A 17,276-nucleotide genomic window follows, 5' to 3' on the forward strand; every position below is an offset into this window, starting at 1 on the left:
CATTAAAAGTTATGGTCCAGACTCTCTACTGAGGTCCAAAGTAGAAGGACACTGGATCTCAGATCCCTGGAGATTAATCCTATTTTACTGGTTTTTACACTTCCTATTAGAAGGAATAAGGAACCTTACAATAGTGAAGAAGCCCTAAATCTCAGCTTACCAATACTAGTGCAACTTTCACCATCATTACTGATCTTCCAGCCTTCATAACAGGAGCACTTGACACTATGTTTGTGCTGTTCACACACTTGACTACATTTAAGATGTTTGGTACAGTAATCCACAATTTCACAGGTTTTGTTGTCTGGATTTAGATAAAGTCCTGTAGGGCAGGAACACACAATTCTTCTTCCAGGAACTACAGAACACTGGTGGCTACATCCACCATTGTTAAGCGAACATTCATCTGAAATAACAGGAAAAGAACATTAAAAATTGCAAACAATATCAACTGTATTATATTATACGTTTTAAGACCTTCTCGGTAATAAAAGAAATTAAAAACCTCAAGTAATCACTAACTGAATTTAAATCTGGCTGAACAACTATTTGTTTGGAATACTTATGCAGAAAAGTAGTGCATTCAATTTGCATACATCTGAGGTTGCATTACTGTTAGAGGATAGCAAGTTTTTAGCATTGTAGAACTACAATATATATTATAAATTTTGACAGATTATCAAAGGAATTTTACCATTCACGTATTCAGTACACTTTGTATTTACTGGATGGTACACTTCTTTTCTCATTTACTTAATGCTACCATTCTTTGGGCTTCTTGCTTACTATTTATGTATGGGTTTTTAAAAACAGTTGCAAAAAAGAACAACAGAATTTTCAGACAAAAGCTACATTAAGATGGGAGTAAAGGTTGACAATATATTTCAGAGTAAAATACATTACAGGGATGTTGTAATCTCTCCAAAATAAGTATTTAGTGTCCAAATCTGCCCTGCAGTGACACCATGAGAAAAGGAGGTCGGGGGGGAACATTATGTGTCTAACCTAATCTGGAACTACAAACACTAAAATGTGTTCATTGTAATTGCATAGCTATTGCATGGTGTTATTACAGGACAGAGTTAAGGTGCCCTAACTTTACATTTCATATTTTCACATGGTTGGATTTTGTTTAAATTGGCTAAAGGCTATTTAGCTTAGTGATATCCTTTTCTGTTCCTAACCAGTGTACACTAACCCCAAATATGTCTTGGAATGCATTTAGTGTCTCAGCACACTTGGCTCTGTGTCGAAGTGCCTTATTCCTTCAGCAATCTGAGGCTTCAGTGCCTTGTTCCTTATGTTCCCTGAGTCTTCTGTGTCTTGTATTTCCTAAACGTATGCATGGATGGTCTCTGGGATTAGGAGGCAAAGGGTATGCTTTTCTCCAACAGATTCTGAGTCTGCTCTCAGTTACATTTGTGCATCCCTGTGGTGACTACAGTGGTGTCAAAGAAGCCAGTGTGAAAGGAAATTCAGGACCTAGTTCTCCATTTTATTTTATTTTATTTTATTTTATTTAAAGAATGCTGTGAAAACAAACACTAAAGAACATTAAGGAGCTCGTCCTGCATTTCCTATAAGTACGAATGTCAATGTGAATTTTGGGAGTACAGGACAGGTGCACTAATGTATTTATTTACTGAAAGTTAGATTTTCTTCTGAATCTTCTAATTTATTCATGCCTCTTAGCTAGTCTGATTCACATGTATCTCTAAAACTGAATTTTACATGTGCACAAGAAAATATACACAATCCAGCGGTCCTTCTATAGAACAGTTTCCCTCGTGATTTTTTAAAACAGTTCCCTTTCTTCTTAGGGTCTTTATTTTTCCAGACTTCAGGGTTCTCAATGATGGGGAAAAAAGGGAACAAATTCATTAAAATAACACTGATAGGCAAACGTGCTGCCAATATCCTGCAATGCATATTAACACTTTAAGGCAACAGTCATAAATACCCGCATGCTAATTAGTAAATGAGTAGTAAACCACTGTTGAATAATAACTTATTATCATTATCTTAATCCCAGAAAATCTCAAAGGGACATGGCTTCTTTGCAGTCCAAATGCCACCTGGATCAATCTCTGCCTTGGTGCCTAAGGTGGTCTGGCTATGTTTATGTCAGTTATGTCTATCACTGGCAATCTTATCGCACCACCAAAGCTTGATCTCTGTAGTGGCATTCCTTGGTACACATGATCCAGAATTTGCTGATCATCCGTTCTAATAATATGTCCATACCAAGGAAGCTGCTGAAACTAGTGCTGATAGAGGTGGTTGCTGGGTTTGGCTTCAAATATCCTCATTTGTGTTCCTGTTGTGACACTTGATCTGGAACAGCAGATGAAGATGATGAGAATCGAAAATGTAAATACAGTGTTCTTTGGCCTTCCTCAGGACCCATGTTTTACTGCCATACAACAGAGTAGGTATAATTGTGGTTCTATAGATCCCCAGCTCTTTGGCAAGTTTGATGTCATGACATCCCCACCAAAGCCGCTGAAGCATGCCTGAAACCTGGCAGCAGCTGCTGCTATATGAGTGTCCAAATCTTTCAGGCAACTTCTAGCATGGTCTATGATGATGGCCAAATATTTGAGTTGCCACCTGCTCAATGTCCTGTCCAGACAAGTAAATATTGAGTTAGCTGTAATCTAGCGCTGGAGGCTGTTTGATGGTAATGGTCAGGGATTTAGTTTTATCCAGATTCATAAGGTCCAAAGTGTGTCGCTTCTTGCTCAACTAGATCAGCCATCAGCTTCAGCAATTCACCAGATTGAGTCAACAACAGAGTGTCATCAGCATATTAGAGATCTCAAAGCAGAATGGCATTCTGCTCAAAACCACCTACAGCTGCCTCCTCAAGCTTACCAATCAACTAATTAATGCTAATATTGACCAACGATGGTGCAGAGCGCTGCCTTGCCCAACTCCCATGTAGATAGGAAACCATGCTGTGAAACTGCCATTCACTCAAACACAGATTTCTATTCCTTTATAGAGCTCTTTTATCAATGACACTACTTTCCCAGATCCCACAAACTTCCTGGTTGCCTCATCAGATCTCCCAAACCTGCTCAATGCACTGAATCGAAGGCCTAATTGAGGTCTATAAAAAGTGCTATGAATGGTTTATTAAATTCAGCAATACAGTACAATACAGTAAATATATGGGGGCCGATCCTGACTCTTATGTGGTGCTCTGGCAGCATATATGGGTCCTAAAGGGGTTACTATCACTGGGAGTTAATGAGATCATTATGTGCCTTGTCTCTCAAGCCAAAGAAACTTTACTAGAGCATTAACAAGGAGTTGTCCACCTGAGGACATAAAAACCTGTACTCCTGTAATCACTTCTCCTTTCCTACCTTTCAGCCATTCCATTATTTATTATATATATATTACAGTATTGCCTAGGAGCCCTAATCACAGAGCAGGACATCATTATGCTGGGCACTGTACAAACATTGAACAAAAAGGCAGTCCCTGCCCCCAAAAAGGAAAACTAAGTATAAAATAAGAAAGAACAGATGGATTCAGAAAGACTAATGGTGGAGTACAAGGAAACAGTGAGATAATATTGGACAGCATGATAGAGTATGCTCGCCAGAACAGTCCTCTTTTTACATTTCATCTAAAGGATGAGCATAGTGCATCTTAATAACATGCAATGTCAAATCTTCAGTACTGACTTAGAAGAAAGAATGACACCCGTGGAATAATTAAAAAAAAACACACCCCACAATTTTTTTGCAGTATACTAATATGTTTCGGGGGGGGAGGGGGGGAACAAACCCTCCCATCTAAGTAGTGATCTAATTCAACAGTGGTTAAGTTTGTGTTGTGTGACAGTATTATAGGCACACTTAAGTACAGGTGTTCTTATATGTGTAAGAGAGCTTTCCAACTGCTTATGGCTACAACCATGTACCTTGTAAGGGATGTTTTAAGAGATTAAAAGATAGGTTCTTAGATTAGAGAACCTATGTTGTTCACCACGCTTCATTTTGGAGAGGCTTGATACAATTTCAAGCACAACATGGACATTAAAATAAAATGCACAAATTACTCGTGAGAAAATTTAAATACCCTGCTAACATAAGATTCTTTAGAAAGGGAAGATGGAAACAGAAAACATGAAGTGGTATTAGGGAAACAAAATAATTTTGAATGCTTTATAGATGTGAGTGCGCCTAAAAAGAAAATACCACAGAGGTCGCCTTCATCAGATCCATCAGGACAATCTCTTCTCCCATTACAGAGCTTCTCAGGCTGTAGGCAGATGGAGGTATCATTAGCACAAGGATATTTTGGTGGTCCACACATATAGCTCTCGCAATTATCCTCATCAGACTGATCGTCACAATCAATATCTCCATCACATAGCCACGCTTTGCTAATGCATCTCCCTTGGAGAAAAGAGACAAACACAAGAAATCAGACTGAAAATAAACATAGGAAAACCTATGGTAACATTACAGAGAAATCTACTGTTGTATTACATTTTAGCATTAATGGTCTCTCTTTCTAAATTAACAGAAAGGCTCTGAACAAGCTCAGCTTTGTATTTTAAGTCATCTACATCTAAATAGGCAGTCTTAATTTCTTGACCAATGTCAAACCTAATAGGTTCTATGTTCAATGAAACTGCATGCAGGCAGCTATGCAACCTAAGTAAAATATACTGAATTACAGTTGTATAGGTTGCCCAAAATTGTTACAATATTTCTTCTCCTGCTTTCCTCCCCATTTTCTTTTCTCTCCACCCCCACTCACCCCTAGTAAGAGCAAGATCCCAATCTGACACTGACTTAAACTAGTAGTTACCATGAACAAAAATAGTCTAATAATTATATACAATATGTTTCCATATAATGCCAAAGCAGTAATCATACTTCAAATTTTAGCCAATGATTTTAGTTTATTATCCATGTATTGTGTGATGTTACGATTAATGAACATGATATATATAATTATTGTATGTTAAATAGAGTTAAACTGTTGGTTTATAGAAGTATAAAATTGATCAGTACTTAGATTGATAATTTATTAGATATCTACGTCAGAAAGGCTGAAACACAAGACCTGTAGGGTGAGGCCTTCCAGATTCTAGCTTACCTAATTTAGGCTTTGGAGATAAAAAATGCTGTCATAAGTTAGTGACCAAATAATAACCCGATGCCCTAAGATTATGAGGAAAGTGGTACCAAATGATAATATTGCAAAAAATTAGCTGGAAGATTAATTTTAAATAATAAAAATGCTGTAGAGGCACATCTGTTTCCAACATGTGCCTTAGCACAGGATACAAGTTGTACGTCAACGCTAACGAGAATAAAGAGAACCTATACAACCCATAGCGTTTGGGATCCCTTATGTTTCTAGGGGACACAGACCAATAAGGGAAAAAAGAGGGCTGACACTTCCATGCACATGTGCGGAACATAGGTATAGACAGAATTACATTATAAAAAAGGGGGTGCCCAAAGTGGGAAAATTGAGCTTCCTATGGGAGAACTCCAGCAGGAACCATCCCTGTACGGATGGTCAATCCATGAGAGAGCCATCAGTCTCTAACACTGTCTAGGAGGATGAGAATATGTTTGTAGCTGTAACTGGATGGATATATCTAGGAGTTGTATGTGCTGTGACATTCATAACTTTGTTGGTAACTTTAATAAAAAGGATAAAAGGTAGTGGACCTTGTTCTTATGATTGTTCTTGTGTTACTGGCCTATGGTTTCATGTGTTCCTATGAGTTCTACATCTAATGCAAGCAGAGAGAACTCTGTTGAACTTGAGACAGAGCTGCCAGAGCCGAACCCTCCATGGGGTGACATCACTGAAATTAACTTTAAATGAAATATTTCTAGCAAATGAAACACTTTCACAAAGTTTTAAATAGGCAATACCCAACTCATTTCCTTCACTGGAAATGACTACACAAGGGAAAAGTGTACTCCAGTTTATGCTACACGTGTATGTTAGAAATGTTACAGTTGCAGCATTGTCTGCTGATAGAGATAGGGTTTGTAAACTCTCAGAAGTATATGGCTGTGGAAGTGGAGTCACTTGGGGTAAAAACCCACATCTATACAAATCCATGCCAAAAAACAGATCCCCCACAATTGTTCACACACGCTGACAGTTGCCATCAAGCTCTGATGCCACTGTCTCCAACTATTCATCAGCACATTTCAATCTCCTTTTAATGGTGTTTATGCTAGTCAGACAAGCATTAAAGCTGGTAATGTGCTTAGGAATTGTAGTTCTTTATTGAGACAATGCCACCATCCCAGGTTCCTCCTTCTTTCTGCCAGGAAACTCCTCTCTCTCTATCCCCACCACAGTACATGGACTAGTCATGCAGAGGGACTTTCAGAGTTGATGGGAGAGGGGAACATGCACCTCCCACCTCTGGACCCAAATATTTTAAATACTTCTCATCATCAGTTTGTATTTTCAAATAAATATTTTTAACAGTCAAAACTTTTACTAACACACATGTAACAGAGCACTGGTCTGCAAGGGCAGGCAGCACATCTGTTACAGGGACATAGCTCCTTTAAGGCTGCTCATTGTTGGGAGTTGTAGTCTTCAGAAAGGGCACATAATGGGAATGGGTCAGCTGACTACGTATCATGGGACTACCTGTTGAAAGCTGTATAAAGAAATACTCCTGGCTCAGTCTCAAGAAGATAAGGCTTGAGACAATCTCTCTGGGGACGTGGCAAGAGGCCCACACAATAATCAGGAAAGGTTACTCAGAGAGAAGGTTATGTCCTCTCCTCCCAGTTTGCTAAAAACTAGAATGGCCTTTGATGGCTGGGATCAAGTGATTTGCTCATTTTAAATCCTTTCGTGATAATAAAGCTGGCCTTGGGTAAAGGACTTTGGATTGAACTGCAGTTTGGGCATTATTTTACCTTCCTTAGCTGGTGTTTTCTGCTCATCAACTTACAGCACAGTACTCTGTATGAAAGTATACCATAATGTATATTAGGCAGCGGCAAACTAATTCAGATGATATAAGAACAAATTCATACTTTCACTTAAAAATTGGATTATACTAAATCTGATCTTTCTTGAGGTTTGAAAAGAATTGAGTTCATGTTTGTTTTCCTCTGATCTTCCGGGTTTTTGCCAAGACCACAACCATAAATAGCAAAATACAATGAGAGTCAGTCTTATGATTAAGGCACCAGACTGGGATTCAGGAGTTCTGGCTTCAATTTCCAGCTCTGCCACAGACTTCCTGTGAGACCTTGTGCAAATGGTGAAAGACCCACCATTTAAATGTTATAAAACTACACATAAAGCACTCATGAACATCCTGTACTAAATAGGAATAACCCCAAAATATTAAAATACCCATACATTTAAAAGCAATTTAATATTTATTTATGCTTACCAATCCTGAATTACACATAAAAGAGCATGGCAAAAGGTACATTACCAAGGGGATATTTCACTGTGGGGTAACAGTATAGAGTACAAAGAATTAGGAGCTGGATCTGGAGGACGCTGAGCACTTTTGAAAGGTGCTGAGCACCTCCAATTCCTATTGATTTTAATGGAAGTTCAGGGTGCGGTGCACCTCATAAAAACGCTCAGCATCTTCCAAATTGGAGCCCAAAGCACATCCATCATTCCACTGACAACAAAGGGAACTGTAATCGTTATTCCTCCCAAACTGAAAAAATGAACAACTTTGTTTCTACCTACTCACTTATAGTTACACAAGTAAAGAATAAATAAGTTAGAGCAACCAGGAAACAAAGTTGTATGCATAAACTTAAATACGTACATTCAATCAAAAGTGCTTCTAGAAAACTTCCATCTTCATCTTTACCTTGAAAAGAACACTGGAATTTAAATACCATCACAAAGACAGAAGCAGCAAAGAAAATAATGGAAAATGTTTGTGCCATGCAAATTGGCCATATCCCAAAGTAAATTGATGTTGATTCCAGTACAGCCTCTAACCTCTATTTCAATCTGTTTTATAGATACAGCCGCTTAAAGAACAAACCTGTTTACCTGACTTTTTTTCATGTTAATGAAAAGAAGATATATTCTATAACACAGGATTCCTCTTCAACTATGATAGGTTTGACATATATTTATTAAATAAAAGAATATACTTATGTGAACAAATTAATTTTGTCCAGATTTAAATAAGGCACACATATTTATGTCTATATTGATGTCATTATTTCAAATTATTGCCCTAGCATGAGACATACATTTTTTATTTTCCAGACACCTTTTCTAGTACAAGAGCTGCATCAATTCATATGCATATATCTACTGTTTTCCATATCTCTTATACACATGAAGATAGATGTATTGTCTGCAATGTACGCAATAAAAAGGCCTCAAATAATAGGCATAGGTATGCTGGAAAGCTTGATCAAAATGCATTTTCTAGTGGTTTTGATTGTCTATGAAAATTAGCAATCCTAAACAGAGACTTAACATTTACATACTGTTCGGTATGTGGAGCATAGGAAGCCTTTGGTTGTATTGTCTACTGAACTGCAAGATGACAGTTTTCTACTAGTATCTAAAATACTGGTATCCTCCCATTCTACACTAGAGGTTCCCATTGAAATTAGGGAGTGTTTTCTCCCCCCAACTCATCAGGAGCAGGCTTTATTAATGACTGCAATGGGTCATCTTATTTGTTTCAATATAGTCATTTTAACCTACTTCATTTCAAGGAGAGTGGGAGGAGAGAGCAATATTGTTATTTAAAGGCTTTCCCAAAAGCAATAATTTGTTCACCCACATCAAGTGTGCCTCTTGGCTATTACGCCAGGAGAGGCCATTTCAATTCCCAAACGGGATAACTATTATTGCAGATCACAGAAAGAACAATGTGTTCTATATCACCATCTAAAAGATTGTGCCCCAGTCTGACTGTGGCGTTTGGATGCTTATACTACTGTAGTATAAATAATAATTACACACAAAAATATATATTACAAAATGTTATGGTTGAAAAGTTAGGAAATGCCAGCAGTAAGGTTGCCTGTTCAACTTTACTTCAGTTTGAGGGTGGTGAAACACTGGAATGTGTTGCCTAGGGAGGTGGTGGAATCTCCTTCCTTAGAAGTTTTTAAGGTCAGGCTTGACAAAGCCCTGGCTGGGATGATTTAATTGGGGATGGGTCCTGCTTTTGAGCAGGGGGTTGGACTAGATGACCTCCTGAGGTCCCTTCTAACCCTGATATTCTATGATTCTATGATCATTTAATTATATCATCACATACTATTTTTTCCCCAGTGTTTCAAGCTGGGTGCTCAGAGGAAATCACCATTAAGAGCCAGCAGCACTTGACTTTGCAATGTTGACATTTTTTTAATTTAAAAAAAAAGCCAACTGAAAAAATAATTGTGTGAAACCACATTGAAACTCACAGGGGTCATTAGCAGGGTGGATATCTATAGGCCATCTGCACAGGCCTCTGCCACTTAAGCTAACAGAGTAACTGGTAGCAGTAGTAGGCTGTTATTCTCTAGGTGGATCAGCCACTAGAGCAGGATGAGACACACTCCTTGGAAGTGAATTTCCTAGATATGTACTAACTCTCCGTAGAACATCAAAATTCAGCATATTAGGGCTCAATTCCAGGTTCTGGAAAGGATTGCTCTAGTGGTCACAGACCTTTTTCCCCCATCCCCTCAAACCTGTCCTTGTCCCAGTAGTAGCCTTTTCCCAACTCTCATCCCTGATTCTTCAGCCCAGTATTCTCCCCAGCTCAGCCTAGCACTGTCCTAGGCCCAGTCTCCTTGCCAGTATCTTCCTTCAGTCTCCAACCTCAGTTCCCACATTACCAGTCTCCTCTCTGCCTCTGAAACTCCTTACCAGCCAGTCCAGTCTCCCAGCTGTCTCCATTTCTACATCCCAATGCCAGTATCTTTGCCCAGGCAGTTCCTGTCTCACCCACTGAGGTATCTGTCTCAAACTATTCTCTCTGCTGCCCCTTCCTCCCCACATCCAGCTCTTGTCTCCTCTGCATTCTGATCAGGCTGCTTCCACTCTCTCGCTCTCTGTCCCCATATGTCATAAAAATAAAGGGAAGGGTAACCACCTTTCTGTATACAGTGCTATAAAATCCCTCCTGGCCAGAGGCAAAACCCTTTCACCTGTAAAGGATTAAGAAGCTAAAATAACTTCGCTGGCACCTGACCAAAATGACCAATGAGGAGACAAGACACTTTCAAATCTGGAGGGGGGGAACAAAGGGTCTGTCTCTCTGTGTGAAGCTTTTGCCAGGAACAGATCAGGAATGCAGTCTCAGAAACTCTGTTAAATTAGTAAGTAATCTAGCTAGAAATGCGTTAGATTCCTTTTGTTTAATGGCTGGTAAAATACGCTGTGCTGAATGGAATGTATATTCCTGTTTTTGTGTCTTTTTTGGTAACTTAAGGTTTTGCCTAGAGGGATTCTCTATGTTTTGAATCTGATTACCCTGTAAGATATTTACCATCCTGATTTTACAGAGGTGATTCTTTCACCTTTTCTTTAATTAAAGTTCTTCTTTTAAGAACCTGATTGATTTTTCATTGTTCTTAAGATCCAAGAGTTTGGGTCTGTGTTCACCTGTACAAATTGGTGAGGATTCTTATCAAGACTTCCCCAGGAAAGGGAGTGTAGTGCTTGGGGGGATATTTTGGGGAAGACATCTCCAAGTGGGCTCTTTCCCTGTTCTTTGTTTAACACGCTTGGTTGTGGCAGCATAGGGTTCAAGGACAAGGCAAAGTTTGTACCTTGGGGAAGTTTTTAACCTAAGCTGGTAAGAATAAGCTTAGGGGATCTTTCATGCAGGTCCCCACATCTGTACCCTAGAGTTCAGAGTGGAGAAGGAACCTTGACACCATATTATACATAATGGCATCAAGAGCTTAAGAGAGACAGTGTCCCTGCTGTCAGTTCATGTGTCAGACACTACAGCATTTGGGAGAAGCAATTGAAGGGAAAATCCTGCTCAGCCCCTGAGGTACAACATGCCTGGTACAAACAATAAATAGTTTGGTTGAATTTCCACAAGGAAAGCAAAAGGCATGTCCCTGAGACTATATATATATATATATATATATATCTCAACCCAAGCGGTTAAAGCTTAGCAAAGTTATAAACAACTTAAAACAGTCTTATTATGTAAAAAGTATTGGGCAGCTTTAACTACAGGTGACACAACCAGCGCCAACTATAATAATGTAATTATGGAGTTCAATCAGTATTCCCTCAATAACATGGTATATTTTAAGGAGGCAAAGAGGTGATTCACTATTAAAGGGTGTTCATCAAAATAGCACTGACAATAAAACGTAGTTGAAGATGGATGAAGAGGGAAAGGACAGTGTAAAAAAAAATGTTAAACTAAATGATACAGAATACTACGTTCAATAATACCTCAACCTTATGAGAGGGGTACCCTTGTAATATGACCAAGATTAGTTAGATTTTTTTTCTACTTGCAGCATAAGGTATGGACATGAAAGGTAAAAATCCATTGGGATAAACTGTAACTGGTATATCCAACTCCAAATATTTAATATTTATTAATGAATGCAAATAAATTAGTTCTTTATATTTTTTTCTTACTCAATTTCATTGTCTTTTTTACCTGTGCTACTATGAAAAGAATTCCAGCTTTCTAGAAAAATTAGCATTGCTCCACCCTCACAGATCAAATTATTGGCCTTAAAGAAGGACTTTCAAATTTGAATCTATTCACCTAGCATGTGTTTTCCTGACCATTTGGTTAATTATATAAGAAATACTGGGCTATATATCACTCAAAGCTGCCAAGTGACATGCATCTCATCTGACACATTCCTGCAGCCTTGTCATACCTGATCACAGTCCAACTTAAGTGTCAGGCATTCAGCTGAGTTGTGGACAGGTAGCAGGGAACTCCCTGCAGTTGTTCCTCCAGGCCACCAGACAATAAAGCAGGGCTTTAGCAGCCCGAGAAAAGATGGGAAGAGAAGATTCTGGCTATTAATACACATCCTCTGATTCCCACAACCCATCAGCTTCACCCCCCCACCAATAGACCAGCTGCCCCAGTTTCCCCCATTCAGTGGCCCCAGTGCAGAAGTGACAAGTTTTTGTGCAGCAATATTTGTCAAATTTCTTGATGGTGAAAAAAAGATGCTGATTTTCCTCTAAGTCAGCAGCAGTGGATGTGGGGAACACAAGGGGCTACCCAACACCTTCTACCAAAACCCATTCTTGCACTAACCATCATTCAAGAAGCTCCACAAAATTTTGCAGCTGTGTATCACCCCCTTCCCGAGAATAAGCCATGAAACAAGAACATTTATTCTGGAATCTCTGCGTCAATGTGGGAACTCTCGTTCCTGATACATCTTTCATTTTGGTTAAGGGATTTGTCGGCACGCAAAGAGAGCAGGCTGCACATCAACCTCTCTCACCATCAACATCATTCAGTTGCACTACCATTGGTCAGAAAATCCAATGCATTTTAAGATATTTGCACAAAGGGCTGGCCTCTCTATTTTTCCATACATGGCTCTCCAATACTCTGGAAACATGGCTCCCTCCAGAATGATAGTGCCACTGATTCCATAGTTGTCTCTCCAAGGAAAAGTATAAAGCAAAAATTAAGGCTTAAAGTGTCAGAATCAGCTCCTGCAGGGATTTCCAAGGGCAATACCATGGGTTTACCACAGAATGACGACTTCCAGACAGATGCTTTTGCCACCCCCTCCAAAAAGTATAAAACCTGGAGTCCCAGCAGTATGGTGTTTCTACACAGGTTCAAGATTTTATCTTACAAGTATTTTCATTTGTTTGCTTTTCCTTATAAGGCCTGAGAGAAGCTGAGTGCTCACAATCCTCTTTAAAGTCAATGAGAGTTTTCAGTGCTCATCGTCTTTAAGTGCACCAGCTTTTGTTTTCTCATATTTCAGTGTTCATTCAATTTAATCAGGAAGATAATAGTACCTATTTACATGGTTTCTTATTACACAATTAAAGAAAGGTTTAAAGTCCAGTGAGAATAAAGAGAAATTATGGTTTGAGTTCTGCGTTTGGTTACACCAGTGCATCCCCACTAAAGTAACTTGCTGAAGGTTATGCCCTCTATCGCCAAGTTCTCTTCTCTAGCACCACACTGCAAGGATTGTGTGTGTATGTGTATACACATAAATGAAGATAAATGAAAGACTAGTAAAGCTTACATTTGAAATAAGTGGATGACCTCTAAAAGTTTGGGAAATATATGCCCCAAAGTGATTTTTTAATTTTAAAAGTCTACAAGGTAATTAACTAAGGAGCAAACTGAAGGGGAAAAATCCAGAGAAAACAATAGCACTTCTAGATGGGATATTTGTGTTTTAAGACAAAAGTTCTACTGAAAGTTTGGGGTTTTTTAAGTGTATATAACTGCATGACCAGTAACAACAGGTCTGATCCTGTTCCCAAAGTCAATGCCAAAAATTCCTTAGGATCATTGGCAGCAGGATTGAAACCAAACAGTTACATATGTAAAGTGAGAGCATTCAAATGTCATGATTCATAATGTAAACTGCTCAGATCCCATCCCAGGTTCAGCACTATACAAATGGCTGAATGCATAAGGTGGGATGACTGACATTGCACTGAGGAAATTACACACTACCAGAGACAGGAACTGGATTTGATGGACCAGTGATTGGATCTGCCATGGCATGACTTATGCTTCCTCTATTAGTATCTCCCTTTTTATCTAATTTTGAGATTAATTAAAGTTTCTAATAACAGATACCAGTTTTTTTATTTATTTCACATAGTTGTATTCCTTATTAAAGTATAGTCACTAAGAGCAATGTTTTAATTATTTTGTTGAGATGACGTAATTAACTTTTTTTAAAAATACATTTAGGACCTGATTTCTGTACATAGTTCAAAAAGCCAAATGGCAGTAAATTTAAAAGAAAACCTAAAAGGGATTACATATCAGTCTGAATCTCTGCCCAACATTATGCTGCAGCTCTAGATTAAATATAATCCAGTATCTATACAACATTAAAATACTTTTGAATGGGGCTGGATGTGAACACTACTCCTATTCAGATGTTACAAAGGTCTTAAAGACTGGATACTAAAATGCTAATTAAAATATCTATTTTCTAACTATCTCTGGGTTTATCATTTGCTTTAAAGATATATTGTGTTCCCAAATTAAGAAAACTTGCAATAGCAGCTTTGAAATGGATTCCATAAAGATAGATACAATGGTGACTTACTTCTTTAATTGGACTATTCCTGAGAAAAATGCTCTAGATCAGGTTTTGTTTTGTTTCAAAGTATCTTTAAACATTAGATAAATGACAAACATACTTTAACAATTAAGCTATATTATTGCTTAAATAAATGTATATAATAATAAAGTACCCTCCTTGGTAGCAAAAAGCTGTGCCAAATTCATTGTAAGGGCTCTATTAGTGGTAAATCAACATGTTTTAATAACATGTTTTAATGGTTATATCAACCAATGAGACTGCATCTTTCTTTAGAAAATAACTGAAGTTCAAATAGAAATGCTTCTTTAAACCATGATTTAAAATTGCCTTGATTTAAATCAATCCACCCTGATTTTAATATGTTTTACTTACATGCTATAGTTTCAATTCTGTGTCACTGTCAATCTATTTTCCTTATTCTATTTTAATAAATTTGCATGTAGTTAGTTCGATGGGAAATGCAAGCAAAAGCATGGACTGTGAACTAGAAATACATTTAACTTTTTACTTTGATGCTCGCGCGCACACACACACCACACACACACACCACATTTTATACTTGCTGCTTATGTAATCTTGAAAACCATTATTTTTATACCATGACTAAAAATAAGCCAAAGAAAGTGTATCAGTGCTTTCTCCGGGCAAGCATCAGCTGTGCACTACTAGACAAAAAGTATGTATTATTATGTGTAGTATTTTAGAGCTAGTGGAAGAGTCATACCTCAAACTAAATTCCCTAGTGAATTTCCATGTATTGGAATCAAGCTACTTAGGAAAGCTCTCACTTCCCTGAAGCAAATCTTTGGATGTTCCCCCAGCACTATGAATAATCCACTTAAATTGGCTGAACTGCCTCTTTATTGTTTGCTTGTTTAAAGACTTCACTGACACATCAGTATGACCAAGCTTTAGTCAGGAATTTAGTCAGATCATAGTAAAACACCCATTTATGGAATTTATAATTGGGTAAGAAGTAGTAGTTCCAGGATAAAAAATGACAGAAAAGGAGCTACATTTTCTTCACATTTTTTCAATGTGACATAACATCCCATACAGTAATTTAAATTTCTCATATATGTAGTTTTATATATACAAAAAGTGAGGAAATTAACAGTCCAGACTCATGAAACAAACACCACGTGAGTGCTATAAAACATTGAAAGTAGAGGTTGCATGAAATCAACCCCTAGAAATAGAGAACAATACCAAGTTAAAATTGAATCCTTTAAAATCCTAAAATAGAAGACAGAAAAATCATATTAAAAGGCTCCCTTAATACCTCAAAAATAGTGGTCAAGATTTTAAAAAAAACCTAAACAATTAAATTTAGTTCTAGTCTTTTGGGATTTCTTTTTTAAAAGACCAGAGCTGAGGGAACTAAAAAGTTCTATAACATCTTGTCTATACTAGAGATCTAAGCCATTTGTAATTGAACTGGTTGTATTGATCAGGTCTAGGCACACAGTTTAGTTCAGTCACATTAGCCAGACTAAATCAGTTTAAGTTTAACCTCTGTGCACATCAGAGCTATCCCTAACTCTTTAGTCACAATACTCTCTCTCCCACAATTCCCACTTCAGCTCTCAGAAGCAGTTCATCCTGAGAGATTCAGCAAGGTCATGAGTGCACTGTAGGACAGTAGTGAGAAGACTATTTGAACTATTTCACCTTTTCTACATCCACAATGTCATTAAACTAGGTAAGCTTTAACAGGAAAGCCTGCTGGAAAAATAGTCTATTGTAACTGGTTATTAGAACATCTGTGAACTGTTTTGCAGACTGTATGGGATGTTTCTGTATGTGGATGCAATGTCTTCTACAAATATCCTAGGGTATTTAATCAGTTTAATTTATTTACTAGAGACTAGGCCTACACAATTAAATGACATAAATATAAAAGTGGTGGTATTATGTTCATGTGTTTAAAGCATACGAACCATGGATACTGCTTGGAATTCAAAACAAGCAATTTACAAATATTGGACTTTATTTAAGTTTATTATCATAACTACCACAGCTCCTCACCCCCATACAAACCATGCCTATATTGTCCCCTCTTCTGCCTAAAGCTTCCTCCCCCCCCAAATCCTTCCCCCTGAGATCTTTTTAAACCCCTGCTTTATCATCTCTGTCTCACTGTCCTGTTTAGGAATTTTCCACTCTCCACTTCAGCACCCCCATGCAGCGACATTTGGTCACACTGGTTTTCTAACTCTGGAACTATCTTTCGCATACCTATTGTACAGTCAGAGCACAGCTGCTAAATTTAATGACTCTTCTTTGTCCCTAGGGCTCTTCATTGTCCCTAGGCTGATGGTTACCATGCTAAAGGCAATGTTAGCAAATGGTGAATTTCAAATGCACAGAGACATTCCAACATATACAGTATTTTATAATAACTTCATACACATGATCTAGAACTCATAAGTTGTACACACTCCCAAATCAGAGTTACATCATACCCACGAATTAAAAGATGTAAAAGTCACTGTGAATTACTGTATAATTGTATATTTGTTATTGCTTAAAATGCCTGCTCGTAAAACGGAAGTGCCTGCCAGCAGTGGGCTCAAATACCACTTACAGCCTTGTCTGCTTTCAGCATTTTATTTAACATGCTTAATTGTGGCCAGCAGGCATGTTCAAGACATGTTGCATCTCTCAACACCCCATGGCCATGTAGTTTCCACAGTGTTTGCTTGCTCACAGCATTTTTATCTTTTATTTAGAGCATTTAATTGGCAGCAATAGAAATAATAAAATACCTCAATTAAGCTATTTCAATAGAATGTTAATATTTCAAAACAGACATAATGCTGTGGGAAAAGATAATGAAACCTGTAACCAGATTCTTTGAGTGGAATGGTGGACTGTGTTATACTGAGTCTCCCACTCCCAACATTACCAAACAGCTCTGTGCCTAGTAATAAGCATATACTCCACTTAATCACAGTCCATTCTTCTCTGTCAATTCAATCAATATCTCTGAGATCAGTCCCCAGAAGACCA

General features: G+C 37.9%; 1 protein-coding gene across 7 annotated transcripts in view; it reads right to left on the reverse strand.

Moving 5' to 3' along the window:
* LRP1B (LDL receptor related protein 1B) overlaps positions 1-17,276 on the reverse strand; it is a 1,334,345-nt gene that overhangs the window by 485,099 nt on the left and 831,970 nt on the right. For all 7 annotated transcript variants that reach the window (XM_075117809.1, XM_075117811.1, XM_075117812.1 and 4 more), the window contains 2 exons: positions 4,212-4,412; positions 161-406 (listed from right to left, as the gene is read on the reverse strand). In XM_075117809.1, the coding sequence (XP_074973910.1) occupies positions 161-406; positions 4,212-4,412 (447 nt within the window). The remainder of the gene's footprint in view (positions 1-160; positions 407-4,211; positions 4,413-17,276) is intronic.

The sequence above is a fragment of the Caretta caretta genome, chromosome 11 (assembly GCF_965140235.1).
Source record: "Caretta caretta isolate rCarCar2 chromosome 11, rCarCar1.hap1, whole genome shotgun sequence".
NCBI classification, from domain to species: Eukaryota; Metazoa; Chordata; order Testudines; family Cheloniidae; genus Caretta; species Caretta caretta.